The sequence below is a fragment of the Giraffa tippelskirchi genome, chromosome 8 (genome assembly GCF_054371585.1).
Source record: "Giraffa tippelskirchi isolate mGirTip1 chromosome 8, T2T-mGirTip1v1.2.pri, whole genome shotgun sequence".
Lineage (NCBI taxonomy): Eukaryota > Metazoa > Chordata > Mammalia > Artiodactyla > Giraffidae > Giraffa > Giraffa tippelskirchi.
This window is the reverse complement of record NC_137282.1, coordinates 6,716,638-6,736,769: the sequence shown is the minus strand read 5'-3', so window position 1 is coordinate 6,736,769 and position 20,132 is coordinate 6,716,638. Positions and strand designations below refer to the sequence as shown.

The 20,132-nt window shown below is 42.1% G+C and overlaps 1 protein-coding gene and 1 long non-coding RNA gene across 10 annotated transcripts in view; one reads left to right on the top strand and one right to left on the bottom strand.

The window, feature by feature from the left end:
• Nucleotides 1-20,132, top strand: part of PSD3 (pleckstrin and Sec7 domain containing 3) — a 540,565-nt gene that overhangs the window by 90,419 nt on the left and 430,014 nt on the right. Inside the window, exon 2 of one of the 9 annotated variants that reach the window (XM_081521120.1) lies at nt 17,252-17,398. The exons of 6 other annotated variants lie outside the window; for them this stretch is intronic. In XM_081521120.1, the coding sequence (XP_081377246.1) occupies nt 17,252-17,398 (147 nt within the window). Of the gene's footprint in view, nt 1-17,164; nt 17,399-20,132 lie in introns of those variants that run through there. 2 more of the 9 variants (XM_081521124.1, XM_081521122.1) reach the window with 2 other exon arrangements.
• On the bottom strand, nt 12,187-17,162 carry LOC145517857 (uncharacterized). The gene is made up of 2 exons (XR_014062409.1): nt 17,091-17,162; nt 12,187-13,425 (listed from the first exon to the last, which is right to left on the bottom strand). It is a non-coding gene; the product is annotated as an uncharacterized LOC145517857 (long non-coding RNA).

Genomic DNA, 20,132 nt, shown 5'->3' with positions numbered 1-20,132 from the left:
TTTCCTCAGCGTGTCTCAATGATGCCTCCTTAAATGGTGTGATTCAGGGGTCAAGAGTGGGGATTGTTTGATTTGTGAAATCCTTGTGTTCTGAAAACTTGAGTATAAATTAACTGTTTAAATAAATCTTTTGCCATTACTTTGATTTAGTTTCAGAATTGCTTTATCTTGACTTCTGACTGATCTTCAATTTGAGTTGAGCCTCAACACTTTATTTCTCTGCTGAACCCTGGCATGGAGGGAAAACAGCTAGTGATGAATGAAGCTGCCATGTAGGAGAGAACTAGAGCTTACGGCTTGACTGGGGGGATTTGGTTCTAACATTCTAATAAAAGGTTATTGTAACTTACTGTTAACTGCAGTCTCAGCAGCAGTCATTAATTGAGTGATTATTACATGCCAAGCATTGTGCTAAGACTTTATGCTCATTATCTTTTTTAATCATTAAAATGATGCTGTAGGGCTGGTTTTATCTTCCAAGATAAATAAGTGCCAAAAGCATTGCCATTTTATCTGAAACAGTGTATTCAATTCTGGCTGTCACTTTTTAAAAGAGACATTAACAATGAAAGGACAGCTAGGTATCTGAGTGGTGGGTGAATGGTCAGAAAATCATGTGATACTAGGAGAGATGTAGAAACTCTATTCTTTAATTTAAGGAAAGAAGATTTAATGGACAGAATAATTGTTTTTAAGTATTTGGAGCAAGGATTGTGGTCTAAAGAGAAACCTGACTACAGAAAAGGAATATGTACACTTATTCCATCTTTCTCCAAAGCATTAGAGAAGTTTACAGAAAAGCAGATTTTTACTTCAAAATGATAAAGAACTTTTTCACAGAGCTGTTTGAAAAGCTAAGCTCCTTTCTGTTTACATGTGTTTGGACAGAGACCAGGCCTCTAACTGGATATTTAGATTAAATGCTTACATTTGGAAGATTTGGGTTATAGGAATTGGCTATTCAGTGAGTTGTCCAGTTGGTCAAATGCGAGACCCTTTAGGTTCTTTCCAGTATTTGGGGTTTGGAATTTGTTATAAACTGTGTTCTAAAATCTGATTTTTTGTAATGTAAATAATTATTATCTCAGTTGTTTTGGAAATTAAGTTGGAGATTGTGATTTACTAATAGAATGTCAGGGCTAAGAAGGTCCTTATTAGAAATCTTGTGGTCTAACCTCATTTTGCAAATTAGGAAACTGAGAAAGTTAGAGAAAATAAAGACCCAGTTAGACAAGTACTCAGCTTGTCAGCTGCACTGTGTTTGTTTTTATTTTCCTTTTTTCTCACTATATTGCTAATGTGTAGGTGGAATAGACTGAACGACCAATATCACATTTTTAAAGGTTCTTTTTCATCTTCTCTAGCGCTAATAGAATGAAGCAGCCTTAAGTTCATTTTGTTCTAATTGGGGCACATTTGAGTCCTTTTTTTTCTTATCTCATCTGAACTTGAAGCTCGGTGCTTTTCCTGCAGACAGGCTTTCTGTTTCTTTCAACTTATTTAATGCCACGGTGTTTTATTTCCCTGAAAACATAAGCATCTTTCACTTTGAAGGCGGAAAGAAAGCATACAGTGGCTCTGATAATGCATCATTCCTTAAACACATGTTTACTGAAGGCCTCCTGTGTGCCACATGCTTTCCTAAACACAATTATAGGGTTTTACTCTGAGCTGGGAAGTCATCAGATAGTGTGGAACAGAGGAAGAGGGGATCTGTCGTTCTTTTTTAAAAAGTATCACCAACAATCTAAAAGGATTCTCTGGGAGTTTCAGCCAGCTGTAGTCTGCTTTGATTTAGGAGAACACACACCTTTTGTCCAGTTGGCACAGATTGGAATTACTGCAGTTACAGCTTTGATCCTTGTTAGTTATATAAGCAAGTTATTCTACTGTTTACTGATTTGGAAAACATCATAACTTCATGATGGAATCAGACAGTCCTGGCTTTGAATCCCAGCTCTCAATGGTGCTCTGATTTTGAACAGATGTGTTAATTCTGAGCTTCAGTTTTGTCATTGGTAAAATGGTGTTAAAACTGTTTTTTTTTTTTGGTGGGACTTTTTTGATGATGAAAAGATTAAAAGGAGACCGTGCTTATGAAACGCTCAGCTCAATCATTGCCTGTTGTAAACATCCAATAAAAGCACAGCGATTACTATGATAATTTAGAAAAGGGGATTTTAAGAATGGGTAAGTTATTTTAAAGGTAGATTTAGGGTGCTAACTCAGCCTTAATTTATGTTTAGTTTAGACTAAATGTCTTAAATGCCTTTGTCCAAAAGTCCTGACACTGAAACGGTACTTAACATAATACCTCTGTCTTAGCACTGTTTGTTTTACATGTGTATGAATTAATTCTTTTAAATGTCACTGACTGCTTTTGTAGTGTCATAGTTTGACACATTCTCAAACTCTCTTCCCATTCCACAGGCATTATCAGTTTTGGACAATTATGGAAATTTGACTGTTGATTAAAGCAGGTGGAGAGGTTCCTGTCTGTGGGTCACCCAAGGACACCCATTAAATGGTTCACTGTGAAGCCTCCCTGAGTTTTAGGGGCATGCTTGTTTGTGTGTGGTGTGGTGTGTGTGTGTGTGTGTGTGTGTGTGTGTTTGTGTGTGTGTGGTGTGTGTACTCTGTTACCCAGAATCTTTGTCCTTCCAGAGTGTGAACATAACACCTTTTGATTCTGTAGACAAGTTCACCTCTGATGTTTTTTGTTTGCGTGTTTTTATGCTTGGAAATTCAGTATGACTTTTATTTAGTTTAGCATCATATCTAATAGCAGTGTCTGGTTAAAAGCATTACAAAGTTGATTTGCCAGTCTTCAAGTGATACCAGGAGACAGTCCTATGTGTAACTGGATTGGACCTCTCTAAAATTTGTCTTTATGGTGCCCTACTTTTTTGCGTGATGGCCTGCTCATTTCTGCATCGCATTTTCCTGGGGCTTTAGGTGTCCCTAGCTGATTTGAATACATCTAGGTTATTTGGAGAGGAATAGAGGACCATGTGGACATTTTAACTGTCCGTGGAGGCAGTATTTTATTTCCCTCCCCTCAATTATTTGAAAGTACTCTGGCAAAATAAGGCCACTCTGTTAATGTGATATTTCAGCATTATTTTCAGTTTGCCCATGAGTGAGTGTGAACATTATGAGAATTCTAGATCATGGAAAGGGCAGGCCTCTGGTGAAGATGTGGGCATGTGCAGCTTTCTTTCTTGGATTGTGTAATTAATTTTTTAAAATCCCTCTTAAAATGTAAAATTTGAAACATTTTTCTGATTATGAAAAGAGGTCTGGTAACTGTAAACAGATTGAGATATACAGAAATATCCAAAGAAGAAAACAAAAGGCATCTATAATTCCTCTCAGAGATAAAACACTGTTAACTTTTTGTGAGGCATCTTTGTTTCTTCTCTTATTCCGAGCATATGTGTTTTGTGTTTGTATTCATACAGTATATATAGTTTGCATGTTGTTTTTACTGTGCTTATTATTGTATAATGGACATTTACCCATGTCCCTAAAACTGTTTGCAAGTATGCTTTTTAAATGGCCATCTAGTATTTAATGTTAGCGCTCTTCAATAACTTATTTAACCGATTTCCTATTGTTGGCTGCCTAGGATATTTCCAGGATTTCATTGTGGTTTTATTTCTACATATACGTATATTAAACACGCGCGCACACACATACACACTCTTCATATATAAACTTTTGTCTGTATTTCTGATTGTTTCCGTAGAATTTTTTCATGTAAGAGGACTTTGAGAGCCTTAGGTGTGAACTTTTAAAGTCCTCCACATCTGTATTTCTTTCTGTAAAGGTGGCACCATTTATATTTACATTTTACCCACCACAGTATAGCCTCAGAAAAAGACTTTTGTGGTTTTCAAGTGATACAGGTTAGGACTAGCTTTGTTGTAGCCATTATCTAAGTTCACATCTTTAAAAGGAGGTTGTGGAACCACCGAGCGGAAATCTTGAGATCTAAATCTAGTACAGATTGAATCCTAGTTTGATATTTTGCAGATGAGGAAAGTGAAACTACAATAGTTAATTAATTGATTTCCCCAAGTTCGTGTAGTCGGTGATTGGCTGAGCAGGTTACAGACTTTGACTTCTTGTCCTGAGTCTTTTTCATCTCGATCCTGATGCACCAGAGATAGTTGGCCCCCAGGACTGAATTAGAGGGGAATAGGGCCTGTTGCCAAACACTTTTTTGCCGCAGCACAGCCTCTGCTGGGTGTATGGGCCCATTCGTTACCCATCATCTGGCCCAGCAGGTGCTTCTTCCCTGTATCTCCCCCCAAATCTCTGGGCTTCCTTTTGATGGGCCTGGCTTGAGTTATGTGTCTGTTCCTGTGGCCAGTGCCTTGGCTGAGGCTGCGTCACATGCCCAGATGCTTGGCCCTGCGTGGAGTTGAGGGGAAGATGTCAATTTAAGCCTCACACATGGAGTGAGAATGGACGAGAGATGATTTAAAGAAGAAAGAGGTCTGTTCTAAGAAGAAAGAGTGCTGGGCTGGCAGAAACAACAGCTGTCCGAGGCTGATGAAATGGGGCTGGCCAGAAGAAGCGTATGCCGTATGGAGGGTTGGCCGTGTACAGGCCAGGGGCAAGCAAGAGCTGAGCGCGGGAAAAACCAAAGAGGCCTGCGGCCCAGCTAAGAGAGGAGGGAGGAAGGGAGGACGGGGAGAGAGGGAGGGGAATTGGAAAGGTGAGCTGAAGCCAGACTGTGCAGCGAAGTAGGCTGCTTGGATTTTGTCCTACAAACATGGGTAGTCAAGTCATTGCAGGGGTTTAAACAGTTTGTGCCTGTGTGCATGCTCAGTCACCCAGTCATGTCCAATTCTTTGGGACCCCGTGGACCCTAGCCCACCAGGCTCCTCTGTCCATGGGATTTCCCAGGCAAGAATACTGGAGTGGGTTGCCATTTCCCGCTCTGAGGGATCATCCCGACCGACCCAGGGATAGAACCCAAGTCTCCTACTTTGGCAGGCGGATTCTTTACCACTGCGCCACCTGGGAAGCAGTTTAGCCTTTAAAAAAGATTGTGCTCCTCTCCTTTCTCCCCGGCGGGAAGGAAGAGGGAGAACACTTAGGAGGCATTTGTGGGAGAGACATGGAAGTTGTTTGGATGGGAATACAAACAAGTGGAAAAGTGAGGGAGCCACGGTCTGTGTAGGTCAACACAACCTGCTGAGTGGTGGGATGTAAAGAGAGGAGGAAGGACAGATTTCTGGCTTCCTTAGCCCAGCGGGTCGAGCTCCTGGAGTTGAGATCCAGCTCTCCCATTGCATAGTGCTTGGTGTTACCCGGTTCTTCCCATCCAGACTGTAAACTTCTTGAGAACAAGAATGGACCTGTCTCCTTTTTCTTCTTGATTGTAGCATAGTCCTGGCACGTATAATAGGCACTGGTTGAACATATTAATAGATCAGGGGGAGCTGAGCCTAAACCCCACTCCCAGGGTGGGCCTCAAGAGGAGGCTTACAGGAGTAACGGATCCTGTTTGTTAGGATATTTTTTGTTACTGGTTTTTAAACTTGTTTAAAATGATATAAATTATGTGGGAAGAAGGTACCACAAATGGCATTTCATAGATACATTTTTTTAAACTTTATTCTTTTCACTTTATTTTTTAATTAATTAGTTAATTTATTTTTGGTTGCACTGGGTCTTCATTGCGGCTAGAGGGCTTTGTCTAGCTGCGGAGAACAGGGCCACTCTGTGTTGTGGTGCAGGGGGTTCTGATTGTTGTGGCTTCTCTCACTGTGGCACACAGGCTGAGTTGCTCCTCCGCATGCGGACTCGTCCCAGACCAGGGATCGAACCCGTCTTTCCTGCGTTGGCAGGTGGACTCTTATTCACTGCACCTCCAGGGAAGTACATACCCTTGGTAATTTTTTGATAGAGGCTTAACATTTTCTAATCCTTGGTTGTTGTTGTTGCTCAGTCATGTCCGACTCTTTGTGACCCCATGGATGCAGCATGCCAGGCTTCCCTGTCCTTCGCTGTCTCCCGGAGTTTGTTCAAACTCATGTCCATCAAGTCGGTGATGCCATCCAACCATCTCATCCTCTGTCGTCCCCTTTTCCTTCTGCCCTCAATCTTTCCCAGCATCAGGGTCTTTTCCAATGAGTCAACTCTTTGCATCAGATGGCCAAAGTATTGTAGCTTCAGCTTTAGCATCAGTCCTTTCAATGAATATTCCGGGTTGATTTCCTTTAGGATTGACAGGTTTGATCACTTTGCAGTCCAAGGACTCTTTAAGAGTTTTCTCCAGCACTACAGTTCAAAAGCATCAGTTTGATGCTTTCAAACTGTGGTGCTAATCCCTGGTATTCTCATTAAATCAGCTACCCTATTTTTGTTCTTCCAGGTAATTTTTTTCTCCCTAAAGCATTTCTTTTTTCTTTGATGTTATTTATTCCAAATAGTGAAACTACAACAAAATGTCAGATAACCAGCCATGTCCTCTCTTCTGGTGTCTCTGCACCTTTGGTGCTGCTTTGTCTCTCAGTTCCTTGGTCTCTCTTTTTGTTTCTCCTTTACTAAAGATCTTTTTCTGAAGTGCTTATGAAAAGAGGCCCAAACTGCGAGAAATCAGTCCAGTGGCCCTGCTCTCTGAGGTTACAGGGCAAACAAAGCCTCTTCACAGAATGTGCTGCTGGCCTGGAAGCCCGGTGCCTCACTGGGCTCAGGAGACGCTCGGCGGTACCGGTCTCTCTGACTCCGCTCGCCGGGCTCAGGAGACGCCCGGCAGTACCGGTCTCTCTGACTCCGCTCGCCAGGCTCAGGAGATGCCCAGCAGTACCGGTCTCTCTGACTCTGCTCGCCCAGCTCAGGAGACGCCCGGCAGTACCGGTCTCTCCGACTTCCCTCATTGCTGTGTTTGCTTGGCCCAGCCTGGCAGGCGGCTCTGCTGGCCAAATGGCCGGCTCGGCCCCAGCACGTCCTGGCCACCTGGGCTACAACGTGCTTTTTGTTCTCTGGTTTCTCCGTTTCTACAGATTTTAAAAATGGTGATTAAAAGATTCTCAGAAACCAGAGTTATTTTCCATACTCTTATGTGCATGCTTCTGGAGGCCTATTAACTCTTAGTCTGTTCCTTAAGTTTCTAAGGAAAAAAGTCCCCACACTTTGCGGTTACTTTTCCATCAGTCCTTGTGTTTAATATGTGGTCGTGTCATTAAATATTCCCAAGACAGAACTGTTTAAGGAACTAGAGCTGTGGAGGGGCTTGGCATATGGGGGTTGGGTGAACATTCTTGACTTGGGTGATTAGGCGGCTACAACCATGTGGAACAGAAGTGGTGATTAGACTAATTAGTTAAGCCATTTTGTAAATGCCGTGTCAGCCCAAGGGTAATGGCCTAGAAATGCTGCCTTCCCTGATTTATTTGATTGGTGAAAAGCAGGCTTTACACTTGGGGATTTATTTTTAAAATTACAGATTTTTTTTTTTTTTTTTTGCCTGAGTTTCATGTTTCAATTTCGTTCCTCTGATAACAGAGAGGCAGGCTGACTTGGGAGTGTTGGGACAGCGCTCCCCTGCTTTTGTTCCATCTTCACACACTCTTCTAGTGGGGCAGGGTTAATAGAGAACCTTTAAGTCAGGTCTGTGTATCTAACATTCCTTGTTGCCTGTTGTGTGTCAGGCACTGTTCCTGCAAAAGGTACAGAGATATCTAGCAGTTAAAGACTTCTGTTTATTCAGTGTTACTGCCCCAGCTGCTTGGTGCATGGTAGGTACTATGTAAATAATTTTTGAAAGAATGAGAGGGTTTTGTTTGTATGCTCAGATTTAGCTCATGCAATGGTAGCTCATTTTGCAAAACAGATTTTTTTTTTTAAAGAAAACATCCTGTAAACTTAATCCCATTTCCCTGTAGTTTTAAAATGTAAACTAAATCTCTGCAAAGAATTTGCTTCTAAAAATACTTCATAATAGCAGGAATGCTATATAGATCCTTCAAAATAAAAATATGAAGTGAAAATGTTTTGCCAGATTTTAATACGGTGCTAAGTGTAATCTCCCAAGTGCTTTTACACATGCTGTGATGTTCGATCCTGCCGTCGGCTCTGAGGTAGGCAGGCTGAGCCTTACCGCCCCTGCCGGGGCATGCGTGTGGTGGACACGTCATGTGGCTTCAGGAGAGTTAGCTGGTGTCCTCAAGTGTCCGCAGCCAGTACAGGATGGTGACATTGCAGCCCCTCCTCTTCTCACTGCTGGCCCCATTCTCTTCCCTTCAAGGAACAGCCTCCTCTGTGCCAGCTCACAGACGGCTGGATCAGGCCCACTGGGGCTAAGGAATCCTTTAAAGCAGGCATTCAGCAGTAAGTAAAGCGTCTAACTCTTCAAAAGAGCGTTATGTCTGTGTGTGTGCGCACACACTAATCAGATAAACGGAATATTTAAAGATGGCTTTTGAGACTTTTTAAAATGTTGACTATTCTGTGATGATTTGACTATTCTCTTTACCTCAGACAAGAGCTGATGGGCTTGATAAAAATGTATAGTGAGGTAAAGAGCCAGAAAGGCCTTTCTGAACCCTTTCATCCCTGAGTATATTTTATAATGCATAATGCGGTAATAATACCAACCTTGCTGAAATGTTCTGAATGTTAAATGAGGGAATCCATGTAAGCATAGTACTACTGTGTACCATAGGCGCGCAGTATCTGATAGCAGAAACAAAATACGACAAAAATAAGAAAAGAATCTAAATACCAAAGGAGAAAATAAAGCTATTTCCAGGTGCCTTTGTATATGTTGCAGTTAAAATTTTAATTACAATAACTTTTACCTATTTACTAATGCAGTTTCTCCAAGGACCTCCACTGTTAACCTAATTTCAATTAGTCTATGTGTATGAAAGGATCAAAATAATTTTCTTTTTAAAATAAAAACTCCCTGATTGTGTGACTTTTCACAGTTAATTAGCCTTTATTACATTATTATGAGTTGAATATTTTAAAGACCTATTGCTGCACCTGCCCTGCATATCATGGATTACGGTATTAAGACGCAACTGGAATTTCTTCATCTTTAAAAGAAAACTTCGGGTAATAAGATGAAGTAGATTATCAAGAACAAAGCTTGATAAAATGTGATTATTAATTCAGAGTCATAAGATATTCATTAAATCAAACTAATTAGGAAATATTTAATTAAATATTTGATTAGGAAAAATAGAAGATGTAATAGAGCAAATTGTCATCCAAATTCAGGAACAGAAATAGAATTGATTCTGAGACCTTTGCATGCTACTGAAACACATCATGCTAATATCTTATTATTTTAGAGAGAAAACTCCAGAATAATTCTTTAATTGTCATCTGGTTCAATTCCTGGGTCAGGAAGATCTGCTGAAGAAAGGATAGGCTACACACTCCAGTATTCTTGGGCTTCCCCTGTGGTTCAGCTGGTACAGAATTGACCCACAATGTGGGAGACCTGGGTTCAGTCCCTGGGTGGGGAAGATCCTCTGGAGAAGGGAAAGGCTACCCACTCCAGTATTCTGGCCTGGAGAATTCCATGGACTGTATAGTCCATGGGGTCGCAAAGAGTCAGACATGACTGAGCGGCTTTCACTTGTCGTCTGTCTTATGGGATAATAATGAGTAATTTCACTATTTGGATAGTATTTTTGAATAATGTAGAAATTTTAAAACACTTAACACTTTTTATGGGTTTCCTTGGTGGCTCAGATGGTAAAGAATCCGCCTGCAATGCAGGAGACCTGGGTTCCCTCCCTGGGTTGGGAAGATCTCCTGGAGGAAATGGGCAACCCACTCTGGTATTCTCACCTGGAGAATTCCATGGACAGAGGAGCCTGGCTGGCTATAGTCCATGGGGTCACAAAGAGTCGGACATGACCGAGCAACTGAGTATAACATAGAGCATAACACTTTTTATAGCTACAATTATGGAATTATAATAAAATTCAGTAAGACTACAGAATTCACAAACATATTATCATCTCAATAAAAAAATTGAAACGTGTTCCTTCAAAAGCTCAAATGGTTCCTTTAGATCCTATTTTGATGGAATTCTTTAAAAGATAAATTATTACTCCCTTTTTCTGTATTTTTAATGCATGTACTTAATGTTGTCTAACTTTTTTAATGATCTGTGTTGATTGTTTTCCAGTACTGAAATACAGTGATATTGTCCTCATGGACTGTAGGTCTGTGCCTAATCATGTCAAGGCATTATGGTAAATTAATATATGAATAATCAGGTTTTAAATAAGAATCTAATAACAGTTTTAGTTAAATTATGCTGTTTAACAACTAGACATTCAACCTCTATTGTAAGCATGCAGACAGAATCTTAACAAAAAGTGTTTTAAGTGCTTCTCAAGTATTAGCTTATTTATTCCTTATACTAAACTAATGAGGTTGTTTATTGTTATCTTCCTTTTCCAAAGTCACAGGGAAGTTACGTACTTGTGGAAGGTCACCTACTAGTAAGCAGAGAGTCAGAATTTGAATTCTCTCTGTCTGGCACCAGGGCCTGCCTCTTTATCACCATGGTAGTCTTTTCATTCTGCAGTGAGTGGACTGTTTTTCATCTGTGGCCTGTTTTGCTTTCCTCCTGATTTTTGTATGTTTGATACTGTTGTTCACTTGTTTGTTCGTTCAGCAAATATTTCCTGAGCGCCCGTCATGTGGTGCCCAGCGAGCCGGGCGGCCCTGGTCTGCTGGGCCCCGGGGTCCAGCAGTCCTCACGTTGTACCTTAGTGTCTAGGAGGGAGGGTGGGTGGAACAGAGTGAAGCTACCATGTTACTGAGAGACAAGCACCCAGGAGGTAAGCAGGATGAAGCCAGACTGGGAACAGGTGTGAGGAGAAGCAGGCTGGGGCGGGGGCGGAGGGGCATTCCAAGTAAAGGGAGCAGCTGAGTGCAAAGGCCAGAGGGGCTGTGTAAGGTCTTCAGGGACCTGCAGGCAAATCCACTATGGCTGAATTCCAGTGTTTGAGTTGGAAACGGAGTGATGAAGAATGTGTAAGTAGTGTTAAAAGTGTTCCAAGATCAGATGGAAGAAAGAAAGGATTGATGAACTTTATATACTTTATTGTAATTTCCGATGATAAAAGCATAGAAACCAAGTGTATAGCTTTCAAACTTGTGGGAACGTGGGATAATTTGCTGTAGTTGTTCAGTTGCTAAGTCATGTCCGACTCTTTGCGACCCCATGGACTGCAGCCCGCCAGGCTTCCCTGTCCTCCACTGTCTCCTCGAGTTTGCTCAAGTTCATGTCCATCGAGTGAGTGATGCTGTCCTGCTATCTCATCCCCTGTCTTCCCCTTCTCCTCCTGCCTTCAGTCTTTCCCAGCATCAGGGTCTTTCCAATGAGTTGGCTCTTGCATCAGGTGGGATAATAAATCACTTCAAAAAGAGGCCAGAAAGGAGATTAAAATAAAATAGATGGGCAGATAGCACAACATACGTTGATAGATATAAACCCGTTGTGTTTGTAATTACTTTAAATGTGTATGGTCTAAATTCACCAAAAAAAGGAGAAGATTTTCAGACTAATAAAAACCAACCAAACAAATAAACAAGGCCCTGGTTTTACCTGACAGAAAATACCACAATACAAGAAATGACCAGAGTTGACCATGAGATCATATGCCCCCATCTTCTCACCTTTCCCTTTATCCTGACGCCACCTCCTTCCTAGAAGGGCACTGGACTTGCTGCTGTGAGTGCAATGGAGGTTGTACTGAGAGCTGGCAGGCTAGATGTCCCTGGGCACGCGGTCCTGGTGCCCCACCAGCTTGTGAGAGTGTTATGGCAGAGGTGGGGTCTTCCTCACATCCCTAGTGAATTATGTAGTGTTTGGCAAACATAAGTATAAATACATAACCTAGATTTTATTTTGTGTATATTGATTTTCCTGTGAGACTGTAAACTCTTTGCAGGCAGGGAACCTGTTATACTTTTTGACTTTTCCCTAATATCTGCCAAACCATATATGAATAAATAATACGTATTTCTTATTTAATTAGTTGAATCAAGGCTAAATCTGATGTCTACATAAGGACATTGTTCTACCTCTAGTGCTTTGGAGATTTGTTTTCATAGCAGAGAAAAAAAACTTTTTATACAATTAAGGACATAATGACCTACTTTCTTCATAAATGAATTTTATAAGGTAGAAGAGAGTTGTTTTGTACTTTGAAAAGCGTGATTTATTTAATATCAAAGAAATACTTTACTCATAAAAAACTCATAAAAAATATTAGTAGTAAAATAATACAAATATTTTTCTTGGAAGAAAAATTGGACAGAGCATATCAAAACAGTAGTTTCTTTTTGTTGGAATGAAAGGTATTCTTGATTCTATTAGTCCAAACGCCTGAAGTTCTCTTGTTGAGGAAGAATATGCTGCTGAAGAAAAGACTCTGTTGACCTCACATAAGAGGTTCTCATTATGAAGAGAAAGAATGACAGAATTCTGTTTTTACTTACAATGTATAAAAATTAGAACATGGAGCCAGGGTCTAAATGGATATTCTTCTTTGCAGTAGGCATTTTGGAAACATGTAGTGAGAAATAAAGACGCTTTCAAACTGTGGTGCTGGAGAAGACTGTTGAGAGTCCCTTGAAAAGCAAGGAGATCAAACCAGTCAAAGGAAATCAACACTGAATACTCTTGAAAGGACTGATGCTGAAGCTGAAGCTCCGATCCTTTGGCACCTGATGGAAGAACTGACTCTTTGGAAAAGACCCTGATGCCGGGAAGGACTGATGGCAGGAGGAGAAGGGGACGACAGAGGATGAGATGGTGGGATGGCATCACTGACTCAATGGACGTGAGTTTGAGCGAGCTCTGGGAGATGGTGAAAGACAGGGAAGCCTGGCGTGCTACAGTCCATGGGGTTGCGAAGAGTTGGACACGACTTGGTGATTGAACAGCAACAAAGATGCTGAATGCTTTCCCCTGGTTGGTTCTCCTGTTTAGTGATCTTAGTGAGCTGTGGTGGAATCACAGAATTTTGAAGGTGGGAAAAGATCTCGGAAATCTCTTCTCACCATCTCATCCTCTGCAGGAGAAAATAGGCCCTCAGGTGTGAAGGGACTATAGGGAGGGCGTACAGCTAACTCTGGAAGGAGTGAGGCAGGTAGAGAGTCAGTTTCAGTGAGTGAGACGAGGGATTGAGAGAAGGAGAGACAGAAGACACTGTGGAAAGCAGATGCCTGCTTTGCTCCTTCCTCAGAAGTGGCCCCAGTAAATGCAGCAGTCTGAAGCCATGTCTGTTGCATTATGCGTTGAGGGAAGGCTGGCCATCCTGGGACCTAGGAGCATCCTTTACCTGCAGGATAAACACCACCCTGACCTCCTGTGTCTGCAGGCTTGCTGGCTGTATCTCAGTGCAGCCCCTGGAGGCAGCCATCTCAGGTTACCTAGAGATGTTAGGGGGAGAAGAGGAAAATTGAAATTTGTGTGGGTGATTTGTCAGTTTTCAGGTTTTTCTTAGCAAAGGGGTTTATGCTCACATTTCCCTTTCTACTTTCAAGCATGAGCAAAATCCTCTTGCTTAGTTTGTTGGAGTTTGACTTTTTAAGAGAAGTCAAAATGCAAAGTGATTTTTCAAAAGGTATTTTGAGTGTGCCCAGTTCACTCAGTGTCTGTTATGGGTTTGCTGGTGTGAAACAAGTGTTGAGGCCCCAGTGTGTGGTGTGTGGCCCACAGTGCTCCGTGGACTTTCAGCAAGCCTGTGCCTTGCCCTGGGGCCAGATTCCGGCTCTTGAATCCCAGCACACCTTGCTGAAATCAGGTGGAAGCCTTCTGGCCCGATGATGGCTACCAGTACCAGCGACTGGGTATCAGTTATGGTTTCTGGTATTAACATGGTATCTGACTCACAGGTCCTGAGGAAGACATGTTCTATTCACTTGTTTTTACTCTAAAGTCAGTCTCTGGTTCACTTCAGTTGAGTCACTCAGTCATGCCCAACTCTTTGCAACTCCTTGGACAGCAGCACACCAGGCCTCCCTGTCTATCACCAACTCCCAGAGCTTGCTCAAACTCATGTCCATCGAGTCGGTGATGCCATCCAACCATCTCATTCTCTGTCGTCCCCTTCTCCTCCTGCCTTCAATCTTTCCCTGCATCAGGGTCTTTTCTAATGAGTCAGCTCTTCACATCAGGTGGCCAAAGTATAGGAGCTTCAGCATCAGTCCTTCCAGTGAATATTCAGGACTGATCTCCCTTAGGATGGACTGGTTGGATCTCCTTGCAGTCCAAGGGACTCTCAAGAGTCTTCTCCAACACCACAGTTCAAAAGCATCAATTCTTCGGCGCTCAGCTTTCTTTATAGTCCAGCTCTCACATCCATACACGACTATTGGAAAAACCATAGCTTTGACTAAACGGACCTTTGCTGGCAAAGTAATGTCTCTGGTTTTTAATATGCTGTCTAGGTTGGTCATAGCTTTTCTTCAAGCAGCAAGTGTCTTTTAATTTCATGGCTGCAGTCACCATCTGCAGTGATTTTGGAGCCCAGAAAAATAAAGTCTGTCACTGTTTCCAAAGAGTCAGACACGAATTAGCGAGTAAACAGCAACAACAACAACACAACATAGTGATTTGATATTTCTATAGATTCCAAAATGATCACTATGATAGGTCTAGTTACCATCTGTTGCCATACAAGCATATTACACAATTATTTACTATATTCCCCGCCTGTACATTTCATCCCCCTAACTCATTTATTCTGTAACTGAAATTAATATCCCTTAACCTCATCTGTTTCACTCACCCTTCTGCCTCCCAAATGGCAGTCAGGTGTTTGTTCAGTGTGTCTATGACTCGGCTTCTGTTTTGTTATGTTTGTTCATTTGTTTTGTTTTTTAAATTCCACATTTAAGTGAAATCATATGATATTTGTCTTTCTCTCTGGCTTATTTCACTTAGCATAATGCCTTCTAGGTCCATCCATGTTGTTTCAAATGGCAAGATTTCTTTATTTTTTCATTACTTATGAGTAAGGAATATTCCGTTTTGTGTGTGTGTGTGTGTGTGTATGCACCACCTCTTCACCTATCGACGGGCACTTAGGTTGCTTCCAAATCTTGGCTATTGTAAGTAATGCTGCAGTGAACAGGAATTTATTTATCTTTGAATTAGTGTTTAATTTTCTTTGGATAAGTACACAGAAGTAGAATTGCTGGAGCATATGGTAGTTCTCATTTAAATCTTTTGAGGAGCTTCTGTATTGTTTTCCATAGTGACTGCACCAGTTCACATCCCCACCAGCAGTGCACGAGGGTCCCCTTACCTCCACAAGCTCGCCAACTCTTGTTTTCCTTGTCCTTTTCACAGTAGCCATTCTGACAGTTGTGAGGTGGTATCTCACTGGTTTTGGTTTGCAGTTCTCTGAATACTAGTGATGTTGAGCATCTTTTCACACACCTGTTGCCATTTTTATGTCTTGTACAGAAAAATGTCTACTTGGTTCCTTTGCAGTTTTAGAGTAGATTGTTTGTTTTATTGCTGTTGGGTTGTATGAGTTCTTTATATCTTTTGGATACTAACCTCTTAGTAGATACATGACTTGCAAATAGTTTCTGCCATTCCACAGATTGCCTTTTCATGATTGGTTTCCTTTCCTGTATGGAAGATTTTTAATTTGATATAGTCCCAGTTGTTTATTTTTGCTTATGTTTTCAAATCCAAAAAATCATCACCAGGACTGATGTCAGGGAGCTTACCCTCTATGTATTTTTCTAGGTTTTTTATGGTTTCAGTTCATACAGTCCAGACTTCAATCCATTTCGAGTTTATTTTTGTGTATGGTATAAGATAAGGATCCAATTTCATGGATAGTTTTTTTTCTTAATGATTTTTATGAGCTCTTCATAAAATAAGATTATTAGCCCTTCAGCTTCCCTATGCGTTGCAAATATTTTTCCAACATAAGCATTTTTAATGACTGTGTATTTTCCGTTATATGGAAATACTGCAATTTACCTGAATGGTGGGCCTGTAGCTTCCAGTTTTTCATTACAGTTCTGTCAAGAATATTCACTTAGTAGTTTCTTAGGAAATTTCCTAGAATTGTAAGTGGTGGATGAAGGGAATCCACATTTTTAAGGCTTTGATTCATATTGTTCTGTTTGTATAGACAGATTGTGTGTACACTGACAGCAAAATGTAGAGTGCTGTGTCCCAATAACTGATGACAGTACTTGGTGTGATTTAAAAAACTTGCCTAAAATATACTCCTTTGATTATGAGTTAAAGGTGCGATATTTTCTGTTTGATTATGAGGATTATCGTTATTATTTCTTCTTTTGCGAATTGCCTCTTCATGCCTTAAGGAAGATTTTGACCTTGTATGATTTTTTCAATTCTGTATCTACCAGTGGTGCAAGCTGCCTTCCCTTCCTATCTCTAATGGTAGTAGAGCAGACATTACAGATATTGGAAATGTTTAAGGCTGGGGAATGAATATTTATAAACTTAAAATTAAAGTCAGCCTTTAGGCCTGTCCCTTCTTTCTGTTTTAATCTTACAGATAAAGAGCAGGCTTGGATAGACCAAGTAACTTACCCAGGCTCCCCCAGTTGTACACGGCAGAAAGAGGGTGTGTTCTGCCTGACCTCACAGCGCAGGTTTCTCCCACTCTGGGGCCTACCTTGGCTAAGAAGATATACTTACTTTCAGCAGAAAGTTAGCTGGTTGAAACCAAAGGTGCGTTTTGACCAAACAGACAGAATTTTCAGAAAATATCTAAGTAGAAATGTTCTAATGTGATATAGAATACTTCAGAAAATTGGTGGTTTTTTTTTTTTTTAATCGGAGAATAATTGCTGTACAACCTTGTGTTGGCCCCTGCCATGCATCAGCATGAGTCAGCCACAGGTAGGTGTGTTTTTATTTTTACTTTTCTGCTGACTCGTCCATTAAGCACTCTGGTCTACTAGCAGCGTAGACAATGAGCAGGGATTAGGCTGAGACCTTTTCCTTAGTAGTTCTGCCCTCTCCCCCGTCCCCACAGTTCCAGCTCCTGTGACTTTTCAAAGCTTTCCTCCCCGCCTGCCGCCCACCCCGGCCCTGAAACCTCTGTGCCTTTTGTCCTCTCCTGCTTCTGTGTTTCGCTCTCCTGGTGGAATGCCTGCCGCTCTCTGTTTCCCCAGCACCATGGCAACAGTGCGCTGATAATGCCTTTCCTTGCCTTCAAGCAGAAAGGCTTCACACTTTTCTTTCTCTTTGACCCCGCAGTTAGCGCTGTGGTCCACCCCTTCCTCCAGTGAAAAGCAGGGAAGTACTGAACTGGAGTCCGGACGACAGGACCTGCTGGATGTAACAGCTCGCGGGCCTGCTGCGCGTCAGTTTGTTTCGTCTTTCCCCACCCGGATGAGGGTCTCGGTGAGCGGCATTCACTCTGCTCTCTGCATGTTCCCGGGAACGAGCCCGAGCCCGGAGCAGAGGCTCTGTTAGTATTTGTCACGTGGGCCATAGGACCTGGTGCAGGAAAGCCTGACTTTGTTGCCTAGGACTTGCTCTCCTTGGCTCTCTTGGCCTTGAAGGCAGGTTTGGATGGTACTCGCCCTCCCTGTGACTTGTGGCCCAGCCCCCCAGGTCTCAGGGCTTGAGCCAAGGGAGCGGATTACAGTTGACGTAAACGATTTGCATGTGCAATAGCCTAGGCTTTGGTTTGAATTCTGACCCCAGATGTTCTTAGTCCCGGTACAAGTTTGAGGAAGGCTTAATACCACCTGCCTCCTTGGTGTGTGGTGAGATGAACTCTGACCCTGTAAGGAAACAACTGGTCTCTAGGGAGAAAAATAAGCCCAGGTAGTGGTGTGGTTGCTAGTGTTTAGCTCTCTTCTGTGTGATTTTCTGTTGATCATTGGAGTTATTTCCTCAGTTGTACGTACTGTCTTTTACTAATTTAGGGGAGCTCTTCAGTTTAATGTTCAAAGCTGAGTGGGTGACTTTGGCATTGGACTGCCTGGGATCCAGGGCTCCTTCTGCCCCTTGCCAGCTCTGGGACACAGGGCAAGAGTGAGTCTAGTTTATAAAGAACAACAAATGGCCATAATAACAGCAGTTACCCCAGAGTGGGTGTAAAGGCTCAGTGAGATGGCACTTGGCACAAAGTTTGGCCCATCAGAAGTGCCCAGTAACTTACCCTGTAAATAATAATTATTGTCGTAGTTGTTAGAGTTGAGAGAAACTTAGACTCCATCTAGTCCAGCTCGAGTAGTCTTGCCCTGTTTCTCATTTTGCCTTTTAGAGAAATAAAGAATAAATCAGTATCCTTTTCAGTTAGTCTTTCATATACTTGAGGTTGGACTGAATGCGGTCCCCTACCAAATTCATACGCTGAAGCCCTGACTCCTTACGTGACTGTATTTGGAGACACAGCCTTTAGGGAGGTGATCAAGGTTGAATCATAAGGGTGGGCCCTAATCCTATAAGACTGGTGTTCTCAAAGAAGAAGAGCACCAGAGATTTCTGTCTGTCTGCAGGGGCCTTATGAGGACAAAAGTGAGAAGGTGATTAACTGCAAGCCAGGAATAGAGGCTTCACTAGGAAGCAACCCTGATGGCACCCTGATCTTGGACTTCCAGTCTGCAGAACTGGCAGAAAGTTCTGAAGCCTGGTTCTTAAGCCCCCGAGTCTGGTATCTTGTTACAGCAGCCTGAGCGGACTCACACACATCCTTTTTCTTTTCTTGCATCGTCATCCTTGTCTTCTCTTGGATCTCCTCCTGTGACGGTTTTCATATCTTCCCATCCTGGTCACTACTGTCCAGACACTTTCATGTGTGCACATATCCTTTTAAAATGGGCAACACCATGGTGAACTCAGGACTCCCGTGTACTGGACTCTACCCTTCTAATGGAATCTAAGACTGGGTTAGGTAGTCCCCTGAGCAAGCCTTTAATACTCACGTCTACCCCATCCTGCATTAGTCACTCAGTCGTGTCCAGCTCTTTGCAACCCCATGGACTGTAGCCTGCCAGGCTCCTCTGTCCGTGAAATTCTCCAAGCAAGAAACTGGAGTGGGTTGCCATTCCCTTCTCCAGGAGATCTTCCTAACCCAGGTCTCCTGCATTGCGGGCAGACTCTTTACCATCTGAGCCACCAGGGAAGCCCCATCCTATATTTGGTCTGTTACTTTAGTACAAATTCAGAATTTTATCTTGTTAATCCCACCCCTACCCCCTACCCCCGAGACTATAGAAATCATTTTTTTAGCACCCAAGTTGGATAGGACTTTAGAAGTCTGAGCCAACTAGCCTGCCTACTTAGTGCTGGCAGTTTTCATGACGTTTTAGTCATTTTAGTCTGTTATAACGAATATCTACTAGGTGGCTTAAACAATAAGCATTTATTTCTCACCTTCCTGGAGGTTGGAAGTCCCAGATCAAGGTGATTATATGGTCAGGTTCCAGTGAGGGCTCTTTAATTGGTTCACAGGGCTGTTTCTCTTGCTGTGTCTTCATGTGGTGGGAAGGGAGCTGCCCAGCTCTCTGGCCTCTTCTTATAAGGGGACTAATTCCATTCCCGAGGTCTCTACTCTCATGGCCTAATTACCTCCCAAAGGCCCCACTTCCTAATACCATCCCATTGGGAATTTGGGGAGGATACAACATACTGCGTTGCATTCCTAACAGTATCTGTCTAATCTGCTCCTATACTTCCAGTGGTTGTGAGCTTGCTGGTTTGCTATGGAACGTATTCATTCTGTCGTTGGCTTCCTTCATGTATTTGGAGGGATTATGAATGTTGAGTCAAAATCTGACTGTGTGGCTTCTATCTTTTGATTCCACATTTGTTCTCTTATCAGAAAATGTCTGTTCTGTTTGCACATGACAGTTTCTTATAGATTCTCCCCTTCTCTCCTGGTGTTTGCTCTAAATATTGTAACGATATTTGACTTGGTATCATTGGGGAAAGTCAATGCACTTGGTTTTCACATGCCTAAGTTAGGTAGATAAGTGAATCTAATAAATACATAAATAAAGTAGGAGCCTCAATGACAGAGGAATACTGTATTTCATTTGTTTTAATGAGTAGCTTCCATCAGATCATTCTTTATGAAAACAGGTTGAGGAAATAGGCTATTCATTGTTTATTTTTTGTATCAGCA